Source organism: Danio rerio, chromosome 8, assembly GCF_049306965.1.
Source record: "Danio rerio strain Tuebingen ecotype United States chromosome 8, GRCz12tu, whole genome shotgun sequence".
Taxonomy (NCBI): domain Eukaryota; kingdom Metazoa; phylum Chordata; class Actinopteri; order Cypriniformes; family Danionidae; genus Danio; species Danio rerio.
Window position 1 is genome coordinate 32,189,778 of NC_133183.1, and position 15,158 is coordinate 32,204,935.

General features: G+C 36.1%; 1 protein-coding gene across 6 annotated transcripts in view; it reads left to right on the forward strand.

Moving 5' to 3' along the window:
• The first annotated feature begins 1,903 nt into the window (after positions 1-1,903).
• The window catches only part of fancc (FA complementation group C), a 44,592-nt gene continuing 31,337 nt past the window's right edge, over positions 1,904-15,158 (forward strand). For 2 of the 6 annotated variants that reach the window (XM_073909837.1, XM_073909838.1), the window contains exons 1-3: positions 2,989-3,244; positions 4,313-4,422; positions 7,846-8,011. In XM_073909837.1, coding sequence (XP_073765938.1) covers positions 7,856-8,011 — 156 coding nt within the window. In that variant the 5' untranslated portion in view covers positions 2,989-3,244; positions 4,313-4,422; positions 7,846-7,855. 6 annotated transcript variants of the gene reach the window in all.

Consider the following 15,158-nt stretch of genomic DNA (forward strand, 5'->3'; position numbering starts at 1 on the left):
CATGTCTGAAAGTTTTGGCCATGGTGGTAAGATAAGGGGGCTGAGCAAAACACACACATTCAGCTGTCAAGTAGAGTGATTACAAAACTTATATTGTATGCATAAGCAATACAGATCTATGGCCATACAACGTTTGGTGGATAAATTTCACAAAACCTTCCAAAAACAAGGGTGGTTAATAAAATGAAATAAAATAAAATAAAATGTAAATTTTGGTATTGTGTGGTAGAATTTGTTTCTCTAGAAAATAGTGCTATTTTAGTTGTAAATATGAGTTTTCATTTTTATATTATTCATGTTAATTTTAGATAAAATTTGCAGATATTTGTTGATTTTTATGTTTTTTTTTTTTGTTGTTGTTAATTTCGGAAGAAATATATATATTTATACAACAGTTGTCTATTTCTCGAATCTGTTTGGCTGATAGCGGTACAATATTCTGTAATAACAGCACTTGTACGGCCTCTTCACCCTTCTGTATTACTCCGCACACATAGAGTGACAGCAGATCAATAAACTCAATACAGTTAAATATTGCAGATGTTGGGCAACATATTGTACTTTTGAAGCTTTTTTAGGCAAGAATTTAGTTGTTTAGATTGCAGCTATGCAGTTTATTCATAAGGACAGTGCCAATTTTAAATATTGAAAATTTTGGAGATACAACACATCGGCAGCCACCTGCCTGTCATTGAGCAGAGCAAAGAAGGTTGACAATGTCCATCCACAAGATGGCGACAAAGACTGCATACTAAGACCTTAGAGGAGAAAACTCAGCATAATTTCGAACTACAGATGATCAAATTAATATTAAACTGGCAAGTGACTTTCTTTGTCAGTCTCATTCTTTTGTATGTTGTGGTGCAGTTTTTGTACCAAAGTCTGGTAGTGTTTGCTTTGACTTTTTCAGGGTTAATTATTGATATCCCAATTGCAACAGATAAATACTAGGAAATCTCTATAGACTGATGACATTTAATACCGTTTAGCCTTATAATCTTAAAATGTCAGCAAAATTAGCAGTTTTTGTCATCACTTTAGATATTACACTAGAGATTCATTCAAATACTAGCTCTAAAGTAATGTTTGTGAAGTAGCGACGACAGCTGCAGATGTGAATGAGTGGCGGAAGAAAGTAGTTACTCTTGCAAAAGGATTTTTTAGACTCTCTGTGTTTGATTTTCTTTTTATACACATGATTATGTTGTCGAACTGTAGTGTAAAATGCAATACCACACTCGTAGCAGTGTGATATCATTTAACTACAGCCATATTGCACTGCTACTCATGTGATATTGCTCATATCTAAATATATTATATATAAATGAATTTTATTTCTCATAATGCTGTGGGCATGTTATAAAACAACATTTTACTATGAGTATTATTATATGTATATTTTTAATGACCATTTTAGATATATAACACTTTAATGCATGTATGCCATAAAGCAAAAAAGGTCATTAAAGTGCAAGTAAACAAGCAAGCAATAAAGTAAGTTAGTAAATAAGTAAGTAAATAAATAAATGAACATCTCTTTCTCTAACAAACTCATTTTAGCTACTTCGGCAATAAATCCAAATTTCTCCATCAGTTCCTGTTTAACATCTGTTATTTTTCAATGCCAGAACTTTTAACATCAAAGATGCTAAATCAGTGTTATACTTGTAAAAATTCTAAGAACAGCACATAAATAAACTTGCCTCGTCCTGCACTGCAGCTCAGTGTTGAACTTAAGTTTAACCACACACATCCACTTGTGTCCAGGCTGCAATAGATGCCTATGAATCCCTTCTATAATCAGTCTGTTTGACAGATCAGAGAACTGTGAAGCCCTGACAACGTGTTTTTTCCGCAAATTACGTTGCAAACCAGGAATGTGTTCTTGTTTGTAAAACTTTTCAAACAACGGAGTGAAATGAGAATTTGAATGAATCATAACAGTGTTCAGGCCAATAGGATTAATCTTCTATCTGAACCACTTTACAGGAGATCTAACTAAATCTGGACAGAGCCCTGAGGTCCTGTAACAGTAGTTTAGAAGTGAACTGAGATGTTCAAACAACTTTAAACAGTGCCACCTAGAGGCCAATGTTGTAATAGTCCTGCAGGAGGATGTGTGAGAAGTGTAGGAAGGATCGAAACTACGGTAAGCTAAAATAAATGCAAACATATTCCAAAATGTGCTTAATATTGTTTAATTAATACAGTTTTAATAACATATTTAAATTAATTTAAGAAAACACAGAGCATGTTAGAGGGAATTGGAAAATAGCTGGTAATTTTCTCACCTTCAGGACAGGTCATCCAAGATGCAAGTTATTTAGGCTAATCCTTCAGTAGAACGTCAAATAAGACTTTTAACTGATATTGTGGTCCTTGGTGTCTTTATATATTACACATGACTTCTGATGAAACACCGAGGATGAAGAAATGAACATTGTTTACAAGTTAAACTGCCTTGTGGTGTCAAAAAAGGGAATTAATTTGATTTTACTCGCATGAGTCTTCTTTTTCTTCTTTTACTCTCAAATCTCGATGTGTTTGTTTCAGCAATATATATATATATATATATATATATATATATGTTAATTTGTAATAGCGTTCATATATTAGTAAAATAAGTTTAAAATATAAAAAGAAATGAACTATTTTTGCTATGAGACGTAAGGACCATGGCCTTAAAGCCTGCTACAAACAACAACACTTTGTGAATATTGGGGTTAAACTGCCACATTTATTTTTCATTTACATGGATGCATTTTAAAATGTATTTCAAAATGTTTGCAAATCATGTTTTAAGACAACAGGATGGCTAAAATATCTTCTTATTTGTTGTTTCATTGAAAAGAAAATGTGAAAGTGTACCTTGACTGAGATTAAACAACACGCAGCTTTGATTACTGTACCCTCTGCTCTTTGGCGCGCTTCACTACACGCTGCGCTTTTGTCCCGCCCTTTTTTAGAGGCGCGCAACCAACCAATAGCAGATGACAACATCCGGTTTAGTTTTCTGAGAGGGAAGTTCAGAAAAAGATTTTGTACAGCCGCGAAAATTCATATTGCGTTCAGCAATGTTTTGTAGAGTTACTTTAGATCATAGAGAACGTATGGCAGTAAATGAATGTCAGCAGAAAGCCTGAACTAAAAGCACGTCGTGATAGTGAGCGGCTGCAAAACACAAGGGCAGTTTGTCCTTGCAGACATCATCCAGTCGACACCCTTCAGCCTGCCAAATCAAAAGGTAACGTTAACTTCTAAAGTTTCGTTTGTTTATTAGCATTTAAATACACCTTTAGTCGGACTGTGTGTGATTGTTATGTAGTTTAATCTGACGCATTTTTAAGAGCGAGACCTTGCTCATGAATATTAATAAGATGACGCAAAACGCCAGGAATTTTACTATTCATGACCATTCTTTTTTATTTATTTCATTTTAAATTGTGTTTTAGCAATACAATCATATAAATAACTATGATATTGGATGGCATCAAATACAATAGTAAAACAGGCAAACAATGTAATTAATTAGTAATACTAATAATAATATTAAAAAAGCAAATTACAGAGGCAAACATTTCTAATTATATAATATTTACAAAGTACTTAAAAAGTTTCACAGTTTTTACACTTTACTGTAAACATTTTGTAATAGTAATTAAATAATTTGTCACAAAAATAATTCAGCAAAAGCTAAATTGGCCGTAGTGTTTGTGTGTGTGTTTGTGTGTGTGTGTGTGTGTGTGAATGCAAAAGTGTATGGGTGTTTCCCAGAGCTGGGTTGCAGCTGGAGGGGCATCCGCTGCATAAAACACATGCTGGATAAGTTGGCGGTTCATTTTGGTATGGCGACCCCAAATTAATAAAGGGACTTAGCCGAAAAGAAAATAAACGAATGAATGAAAATTCTGCAAATTAGGTAATGGTGTAGAAAGTTTACATTTGCGAATATAATATTTGCCCATTAAAATAAATAAGTTGCATATATGGTCTATGTTAAGTTTGTTGTGAGAAAAGTGAAAAGTAATGCACACAGAAAAATCAATGTTAAGAACAAGAATAAGTGAAAGAATAAGTAAAAAGAACAGATAAGTTGGACCAAAACACTTGTGCGCTAATTCATCTTTACAATCTTAGGTTTTCCCCAACCCAAAATTCTGTTCAAAATACATTCTGAGAATCAGCAAGTAGAGGAACAGGAACAGATTTAAAGAACAGTTTAGTGTTATTCAGTCCATCAATGTACATGTATTCTGAACTCGTTTTGAGAGGAATATTAGTGATGCTAACGTGAGCCCCTGTGTCACCCAAGGCTTAACATTGCCGGCCTCCTAACATTGCATGAACAAATGGTCTGGGGTCAGCTACGTCACAACCACCTGAGGCCGCTGACCCCTATTCTTCACCCACCAAAGAGGATAGGTTTGTTCTGTGTGTGGTAAATTCCTGTTCATAGCTACTACAACCTGTATATAATGTTCATAATACATCCATCTGTAAATATTACCCATAGTTGTTTTTATAATTGCACTTTATAACTTTTACCTATATCCTGCGCTTGCTGCTACTGCACTCTTGGTTAGACCTAAACTGCACTTCATTGCCTTGTACTTGTACATTGTTTAATGACAATAAAGTTGAATCTAATCTAATCTTTCTATGGGGCATTTGGCAAAAAGATGATCAATCAGTCAATCGATTCAAGACTTGAGTTACAAAATACACAAATTAAATGACATATTATGTAACTCTTTGTAATTGTAATTCTTGAATTTGTTGTTTTCTGCAGTGTTTTCTGGTTTGCTGAGGAAAAGGTTAATTAATTAATTTAATTAAGTTTATAAAACAGAATGCCCCTTTTTACTGTTATATGTCAACTAAACAAAACAAACAAACATTTTTAACCTGGGTTTTTCTAGGGCTGCACAATTATTATCACCATTATTTTATTGTGATAATAATCTATGCAATATAAATATTGAAGACGTGTGATGAATTGCATTTATGTTATTCATTGATTGTTTATCTAGATTTGACCAATCAGTTGGGGCATTACTATCTCTCCTTTAAATACTAATGGCAGGAGCCGATATGAGAGGAAAAATGACAACAGCTGTTTTCACTCATAGTCGATTAAAGAATAAATGTTTGCACCGTGACACAGATTTTTTTTTTCTAAATTAGAGTTAGTTTTGTTTTAAGTTCTGTTTAACAGACAGAAGATTTTTTTCAATACATTTCTAAACATAATAGTTTTAATAACTCATTTCTAATAACTAATTTATTTTATCTTTGCCATGATGACAGTAAATAATATTTTGCTAGATATTTGTCAAGACAAAAGTATTCAGCTTAAAGTGCATTTTAAAGGCTCAACTAGGTTAATTGGGCAAGTTAGGGTTGTTAGGCAAGTAATTGTATAATGATGGTTTGTTCTGTAGAAAATTCCAATAATATATTGCGTAATGGGAATAATGATCTTGACCTTAAAATTGTTTTAAAAAAATGTTGAACTGCTTTTTTTGTAGGCAAAATAAAACAAGACTTTTCCCAGAAGAAAAGTAAATATAGTAACTACTTTGAAAAATTCTTGCTCTGTTGAAAATCATTTTAGAAATATAAAAAAAAAGTTACAGAAGGGCGAATAAGTTTGACTTTTGCATATTTTTAAGTATCATTCAGCCCTTGCTTTTATTCAATGTTCAGATTTCTATGCTTTAAATATAAACACAAATAATTGAGTATTTATTTAAAAAATATTTTGTTTTCTAATTTAAATCAAGCATTTCTGAAAACTTTAAAACATGTGCAACTTCTAACTTTTTCTATTTAAAAAAAAATCGGATGTAATCAATCGGCTGGTAAAGTATGGACTCTCAAGATTTTTTTGTGTGATTAAAAAAACACATATACTTAAGCATTCTGTCCTTTTTCGGTCTTGTTACATCATGTCTTCCTTTTTTATTTAGATGTTTTTGGTCTGTGTTGCATTAATATTTCATAATATCTTTTCAATGGCCCCCTGCTTGTTTAGTGTTTACCTGGTTTTCTGAAATGAATTGAACAGAAACACAGCAATCGCACAAGAGCTCATTTTAATCATACTCAAGACACCCTCAGTCTGCTAAATGTACCCCTCGCCCTCAATCAACCACAAGCTCGCATTTAGCTCTGACTCTGTTTAATCAACCACTGATGAATAGAAGCAAGTACTGTTGATGTTTTCATTGTGCATTAATAATAATAAGAAAAGATCTGCGACGATTTCCTTTTCACCACAACTTCATTAGCATTAGATCAGATCATTCTAAATATAAAATGTCGACCCTAAAAATGCTGAAACATACAAAGAAAAATTTATTATCAAACAATAGTGTGACTCTGAAAATAGTAGAGACATCACATGCAATCAGTCCACCAAAAGATCAAATCATCTGAGCAGAGTTTATTATTGGGACTTCAGGGATGATTAAATAATGTGACATTGTTGAGTGGAGTACAAAAACATGTTTGCCCTCCAGCTAAGAATGTCAAATCCATTAGCACCATGGTAAATGGAGCTTCAATAATAGCTTCACTCAGACACCAGCTGTCTGAGCAGACATTTTTTATACCCCTTTATTTAATTTTGGTTTTAACCAGCCAACCAAACCAAATCAAACGATTGTCAGGCAGACCTGTTTTACTCTGCTCTTGACTGTTGCTTGTCAGGGGCCTAATTATACATTTGTAGTCATGTTTTTTTTCTGTCTGGCATACAGTCAGGACATTAGTATGTGTTGGTACGTGTCAATGTTGACACTCTCCAGCGCATAGCATAGCCCAAATAATTTTACACTTGTACAAATTCAGCTAGCGCTCTACCAGTATTCTGTGTTGAAATTACACCCATCTTGGCCGTGGCAGTTTATTGGCCAGGCGTCTGCGTCCCCCGAAGGACTGGTGAAAGCTGTGAGGGGATGACAAGTCAACAAGAAGCGTTTGTTCATAGTTTGGTTTGATGAAAAAAAAGGAAAGAAAGGCTAATTATATATTTACATTGTCTCACCCAAGGGATTTTTCCAGCAGGGGTGATGGCAAGACATTAAACGACTCCGCCGTTACGAGCGGATCATAAAAACACTCCCTTGTTGTGTCTTTCACAGACCTGTCATTAAGACTAAGAACAACAATTACCCACAAACTCCTGCTCCTGCACACACAAGCTGTTTGAGCGCTTTTTCTACCCCGTTACGCCATGGCCGCGGTGTGAGAACTTCACCTCCCAGCAGGACACAGATGAGGATGTGTCTCCATTGATGGTTTCAGTACTGTTAGCTTTTGTTTAATTGTCAAAATACTTCAGCGTTGAGTTAAGAGCATTCTGGAAGTTTACAATGAGGTCCACGAAGACTTTATTGCACTACCCAATGCCTCTTTTATAATTTTTTTTCTCCTCTGTTTTCAAACTGGCCGGCTCATGAAATACAGGCTGATGACAAATTAAGAGCCCTCAATTGGGTAACACATTTTCAACTTCCCGTTTCCTGATTACAACCCTTGTCATCTCAGACTATGTACAAAAGGCATCATTATAACGAACTCTGCTACTTTTTTTGAATTGAGAAACACACTTTTAAAGTACAGTCGCTCCGCTTGCCAGAAAATCAAGAGATTGCAGCAATGGCAAACGACAGTAATCCGATGAGACAACGGATTCCTGATGGACTACATTTATTTTTGTCCTCTATCTGTCTCGGTTTAGAATTTTAAATGATTACAATTTTTAATTCATGATGTTGACTTTAAATAAATAGTTTACCAATTAAAATTCCTTGTATTTTTCCTGTCGATTTGTTTTTGCAGATTTGAGAAGATGGCGGGTGTTTCTGAGACTAATGTGCAGTTTTGGATGAATAAAGCAGTGAACTGGGGAGAGGCTTCATCATGTTCAGCTCTTCTGGACACTAGCAGACACCTTGGCCCTCTGAGAAACTTTCTCCAGCAAATTCTGCAGGGGTTGCAGCAAATGGTAGGAAAATGTCTGAACATTAAGTTTCACACGTATAGGATTTTTAAAAATATAGGTAACGATTGAGCCTTGAAGTTTCCTATTCAATTTTGGGAACCAGTTGTATCTTAGTAATAAAAACTGTAATTAAAACTATCAATAAAAACTACAATAGCTCTGCTGTGATACTAAAAAAAACCCTGGGCCAACTATCTGGTCAGTGAGGTTTGATTATTGATTGTATAATGATTTTAAATTTTGTATTGTTTTGATACAAAGATTTTGTTTGTTTGTTTTGTTTTTCTCTATTACTGACCGCAAAACATAATAATGATTTTGCTCATTAATTTTTTCCCCCAAAATATATTTATTGGGTTTTGTTTGAACTACAAAACAAAATACATAAAGACAAATGGTTAAAAAGGTGAAAATAAATATGTAAATAAATTCAAATAAGAGCAGTACATAATAATAAAAAATAATGCATTTCCCAGCTTTCAATTGTATGCTGATTAAACTAATTTGTTAATTGTTGGTGAAATGTAAGACATCTGAACAATACTATAAGACACTAACAAGGGTTTAAAAGCACAAACATCAAAAATGTTGCATGGTCCACCTGGTTAATCTTGTAATTTTCCTTATAGCATTATAGTAGTATTTTCTTACATAGTATTGTCGTTCTTTATAACAGTGTATGTCAGCTCTTCCAGAGCAAGATTACTAGTCATTTCTGTAATCCACTGACCACAGGATGTCATTTGAGTTTTTTTTTTTTCAATTTAAAGCAATAACACGCTTTGCTTGGAGTAATCTAAAATCTAATAGTTTGCATTTTTTTGTGTTCAGATCCAAGTTTACAGGGTATATATATGAAATGGACATAATTTAGGAACCAAATGTTTATTTTCTTCAATTAATTTACCAATCATAATAAGGGTCTCCTTTTGTCTTATTGCGTTACCATACACAATGATAAAGGGTACCCACTTCTCCATTACATTTTGTACAACTATCAGGAGTATTTGGGTTCAATAAATCATTTACTTAGTTTCATTTCATTTTTTGTTTAAACATTTAAACATTGCTTACTTAATTTTTAGAATTACATTTATGTTTTAAATGAATTTGTTTACAGTATTTATAGTGCATTTAAAATTTGAGGCCAATACATTTTGTATGCTTTTAAATTTACTGAAAACAACTCCAGTCTGGGACAAGACAACAAAAAATTGACTGTCCCTGAAAAACAGGAACATCTGCTCACCTTGAGCTGTAGTGTTGTTTGTTATTTACTGTAAAGCTTTAAATAAGATACATTAGAAAGACGCAACTGCCTGAAGTGAGTTTTAGCCTGCTGACAGCATGCTGTGCTTTAATGTGTTAAAATCTAAAAAAGTAAGTAAGAAGGATTATATAGTCGATTTTGAAAATATGTATTTTTCTTGCATCATCACAGCAAAGTTCATAGAATTGGCTTTAAAGTTAAAGTCATAGTGCTTTCACTAACTCTTTTAGCACCTCTAACAGAAGTTGCTCTGTGTGGATGAATGCTGGACATTGGCACAGCACTGGTGATGATTTAGCAGACTTACAACCACCCAGGGACTGCCAGCGTTAACCTAATGTATCCCTGCATCAAGTGTTGCAAATTTGGAAGCGGCAGCATGGGCTATAGGACGACTCTGTGAAGGACCAGTGTTAAGAAATGTTCTGCCTCCCACTGACTCTCGTCACCTTGAAAGAACCTCTTTATTCATCCTGCATAGGCCTTTTGCACTAGCAGATCCCCCGTTGGCCCTGTGCACCATGCTGCTTGGTGCCCGGCATGTCGGAAAAGAAAACAAGATCTTGCAGGCTTTTTTATTTCAACCTACAATGGCCACCCTGCCAAAATGCAATCACGCCTTCTGTTTCCATCACGGTCTCCATGCGTCAGCCTCTCTTGCAGCATTTAGCAACGTGACAGGATCGGGATTTCTTAATTGGCCCTAAACCGTATTCCCGGCAGAGCCTCATAAAAACGACCCGAATGGAGCAGATCTGAACAGCAGCGCTTGGATGAGTTAAGGATGTGGCTCGCGCCTAGAGATGAAAAAATGTCTCGTTTATATCAATTTCCTCATTTGCATTCCATCAGAACCAGTTTTCCCACTCCCTGCTTGGTACTGCTGGAAAGGGGAGGTTTCACAGTCCCGTAAACGATTTTCTTTCTTGGACTGGCACAGTTGGGTGCCCACTGGCAATGCGCCCGCGCTCAAGGGGAAGCTGAGAGGTGTATGCGTGTGAACACATTTGCTGAATTATGAATTTCTACATAAGACTTTTGCCCCCTTAACATACATAAATCTCATCTCTGAGACAAATTTCCATGGACTCTTGTGATGGGCATGGATTTAAACTTTTGAGATGTTTATGGAAGGTCAAGTGAATGGTCTTTTCAAACTATTTTTCAGTCTGTAAAACTTAAATTGAATGTAGGTAGAATAAAGGTAGAATACGTTTTTCTCCGGCACTGGGGCTTGCATGGGGTAGGGCAATCATAGAGCTTGGTTGTGGCAGGATGTAAAATGAGTTATTTGTTTATTTTACTGTGGCGACCCCTGATACAGTAGGCAAAAAGCTAAAGGAAAGCCTGTCAGTAAGGCCTAATCTCAGTTCTATTGTTGTAACCCTAGCCCTTCCACTTGGCCCTTGAAACAGAGTATGAAGGAGAAGGGCTTTAAAATTTCCCCCTAAAAAGTTGGACACCACTACTTATTTGCCGGTAGCTAGCTCTCTGCAACTCTCACATGGTCGCCCACTGAAGCTAAGCAGGGCTGCGCCCGGTCAGTACCTGGATGGGAGACCACATGGGAAAGCTAGGTTGCTGCCGGAAGTGGTGTTAGTGAGGCCAGCAGGGGCCGCCCAACCTGCGGTCTGTGTGGGTCTTAATGCCCAAGTATAGTGACGAGGACTCTATACTGCTCAGTGAGCGCCGTCTTTCGGATGAGACGTTAAACCGAGGTCCCGACTCTCTGTGGTCGTTAAAAATACCAGGATGTCCTTCGAAAAGAGTAGGGGTTTAACCCCGGGCCAAATCTGCCCACTGGCCTCTGTCCATCATGGCCTCCTAACCATCCCCATATTCAATTGGCTTCATCACTGTCTCCTCTCTACCAATCAGCTGGTGTGTGGGGTGCGGTCTGGCGCAAAATGGCTGCCATCGCGTCATCCAGGTGGATGCTGCACACTAGTGGTGGATGAGGAGATCCCCCCATTGTGTAAAGCGCTTTAAATGCCCAGAAACACGCTATATAAATGTAAGGAATTATTAATATTATTATTACAACACCCGCTCACGTCATCATGTCATCACGATCTCTTGCTTCATATGAGATCCACGATCATGACTGCTGTAGTTAATCCAGTTGTGTTAATTTTTGGTATTTATCTTCAGAATATCTTCATTTTCATAACGATATGCCGATATAGTTTTTGGTAGGGTGCTGGCGCGTAACAATATATGTTACTGGTTTCAAAGTAGTTTTCATTTATACACATGTAGATCATGATATGAAATGCTGTGTTTTGGTCTCAAACCAGTAGCATGTATAAATCGCAGCCTGTGTAATGTGACAATTGTGTAGCGTTGTGATTATTTTTTATTTTGCAGCCCTAGCTCTTAGTATCAAGATTTTCAGACCTACTGTATGAGCTTTTATGTCTGCAAATTGCAGTTCCCTAGCTGCAAATAATTAGTTTAATGTGTTCTCTGTTCGTTTTAATTATTTTTTTGGCTGCCACCAGGTCTTCTGTGAGGCTCAGCGTGTTAAAGTTCCTCTAGAATTGTGTCATTCTCTTTATGCGTGCACTAAAATCATTTAGCATCCAACAATGTATGTGCCTATGGAATGTAAAAAGGCTCAGATCCTTTGTATGGCTTCCAGTGTACAGTAAATTGGCAGGGCACATCTTGAACTGATGCGAAAAGCTGTGATCCTCAACATGCCTTTGCATTAGCGTGCTGGTTTTCATTAATTACGTAACTGACTTTAAAGAAGTGATCAGTGAATCTCACCGTCTGTCTGCGTGGGAATAGTTTTATGAAAAAGCCATCAAAGGGTTTTATAATATTTGGCTAAAATACTTCTTTGAGAAATACATATTTTTTCTTTCGTATAAGCTAATTGTTCATACTTGTGATGTCAGCTAGCTAGGCAAATGGGGTACATTCATTGTGTACTTAAACTGTCAGTATTAATTACCAAAGATTTTTTTGACCACAGCTGATGAGTTGAGACAGGATCTGGTGTTGACAGTTCATTTTGATGAGAAAAATTCTAGGCTATATAGTTCTGACATAAGAACATTTGTTCTTGCTGAGCTCCTCTCCACAACCATCAGACCCTCCTTAATGTACCCCAAAATAATTCTAGCAGACAGTACTTTAAAGAGCCCATATTATGGGTTTTTGAAAATTCCCCTCCATGTAGTGTGTAACACAGCTCTAAGTGAAGTGGAGTATCCAGCTAAGGCTTAAATCTGTTAGTGTACAGTGTTAAAAACGGTTGATTCATCTAAAAAAGAGTCGACTCATAATGCTTCAAACGAGTCGCCTTGATACGGATTCATTAGGTGTTTCGCCATGACGTACGAACGAAACCAAGTTATTCACGTGCACGCGCAAACCCGGGAGATTTCAAACCTGAGGCCCCGCCCTCTGACGCAGAAACCGAGACACACACACACACACACACCCACAAACACACACACACAAACATGCCGGTCGATTGAAGTCACACTGCAGATGGATATATTGAGTCTCTACCCAAAGATGAAACCTCAGCATTATAGCCAAGCAGTTGGAAACTACTGGAAACTTCTGGAAGCTACATGCTACAAAGAATACTTCATCAGCGTTTGTTAAAGGAAGGATCAGTAAAGAGTAACTTACTGATAGACGTCAGGATGGGTTTCTTCCTCCATTTCTCAAGTGTAAGTACGTGCGATTAAAGTTGCCTCGTTGACTCTAGCTTGCAAATGTATTTAGTTGTGATTTGTTACTTGTAACCGCGTGTACTGTATCAGGTTAACTGGCTATATTCTCTTATCGTGTGCAAAGTCACGTTAAAAACGCGACGCGTGCTGCGTTAACGGAGCTCCGTGGACGGGGAGTAACGTTAGTGTGTGTGTCTGTGTGTGCGTGCGCGCGCTGTCGTCCGGAGGTGTGTGTGTTTGTGTGTGTGTGTGTGTTTGTGTGTGTGTGTGTGCGCGCGTTGTCGTCCGGAGCAGGGTTAAGTGCGTATGTGTGTGTGTGTGTGTGTCTGTGAAAAGAGCAGAGTGAGAAGGAGATCTCCTCAACTGTTTTTGGAGTTTTTGTTCAATAAAATAGTTAGTCGTCTGTATTTTCAAGTCCATAGTCTGTATTTACATTGACCCACTGGCAGCTAAAATCCACGCCTACACTATCAAGCGTGTATGAACTGTGATTACTTTTATATTGCTGATTAGCTGTTTGGCATTTCACTCTCTCACTGAAGGCAGTCGACCAATCGCAACAGACTGTCATCGGTCCAATCAGCGCAGATTAGCTTCGCGCTAAGGAGGGGTTTGGGAACAAATGAATCCCTGAACGATTCATACAGGAGTCGCTGGGATAATTAGGTAAAAATAAATGCAGATTATAAGACCATGAAAGTGTTTTTTGACCTTGCATGCATATTAAACTGTTGTTGGAGACCCTTACAACCAAGATATGACCGTATTTCATGTATAATATGGGCTCTTTAAAACAGTTCTTAATGCTGCATTACAAAGGCCTTTGTAAATTGCAAAAAAAGGCCACCAAAGGAATTGTCATTTGTGGTAAAAGAGACATCTATTTTAAAGTACTTTAAATGTGTGTGATGGTGTGAAAGCAGTGTATGCTGAATCTTCATGCAGCCAATGCTGCTGTGGTCATCAAGGAAGCAAGTACAGTAGAGGAAATGAAAATGGTCCTAAGACACATCCTTGTGGAATGCCTGACAATATGAGTTCACTGGGAAAGCTGTCATCACTCAAAAGTTTTTGGCTACATTTAGAAGATAGAGTGTACTAAAACTTTAAAGTTTTCCCTTTAAGCTTTTGAACAGTTTCAACATTGATGGCAACATTGTAACAATTGTATTCATCACAGAATGGCAATTTGTAATTGTCACAGATTTTTTTCTTTTAATTCTTTATTTTATTAAGACATGGCGTTGAAGTCAGAATTATCAACCCCCCCCGATTTATTAGCCCCCCTATTATTTTTTTCCCCAATTTCTATTTTATGGAGAGCAGATTTATACAACACATTTCTAAACATAATAGTTTTAATAACTTAATAATAAAATGTAATAATAAATTTCTAATAACTGATTTATTTTATCTTTGCCATGATAACAGTAAATAATAATTTACCAGATATTTTTCAAGACACTTCTGTACAGCTTAAAGTGAAATTTAAAAGCTAACTAGGTTAATTAGGTTAACTGGGCCGGTTAGGGTAATTAGGCAAGTTATTGTATAACGATGATTTGTTCTTTGGACTATCAAAAAAAGTAGCTTAAAGAGGCTAATAATTTTGACCTCAAAATGGATTTTAAAAAAAAATTGCTTTTATTCTAGCTGAAATAAAACAAGTAAGACTTTCTTCAGAAGAAAAAATATTATCAGACATACTGTGAACATTTCCTTGCTCTGTTAAACATAATTTTGGAAATATTTAAAAAAGAAAAAAAAGAGGGTTTAATAATTCTGACTTTAACTGTACCTGTTTGTCAGTTGCAGAGTCTTGCGTTTCTGTGGCCTCTTAAAAGTCAAACCAGAATGACTAAAAGTATAACACCAACAGCCAATCTAACAGTGTAATGTGGTAATACTGTCATATTGTCAGTTTAATTAGACATATATAATCAGTGTCTAACTGTAATGTTCCCTAATTTCTTTATACAAATCCAGAGTTCTTAGATTTAAATATAATAAACTTTTCAAGTTACTGTCAACTTTTACTGTTTAACTTTTTAATTCGGATTAATAAAGTCAGTACTTTAAGTGTCAGTATCATAATCTATGATTTGATTACATTTGAGCAAGAGAGGTTTTTAATTCAAAGATTTCTGCACATTGAGCTTTAGTCGTTAGTTTGAATCCAGCTTGCGAT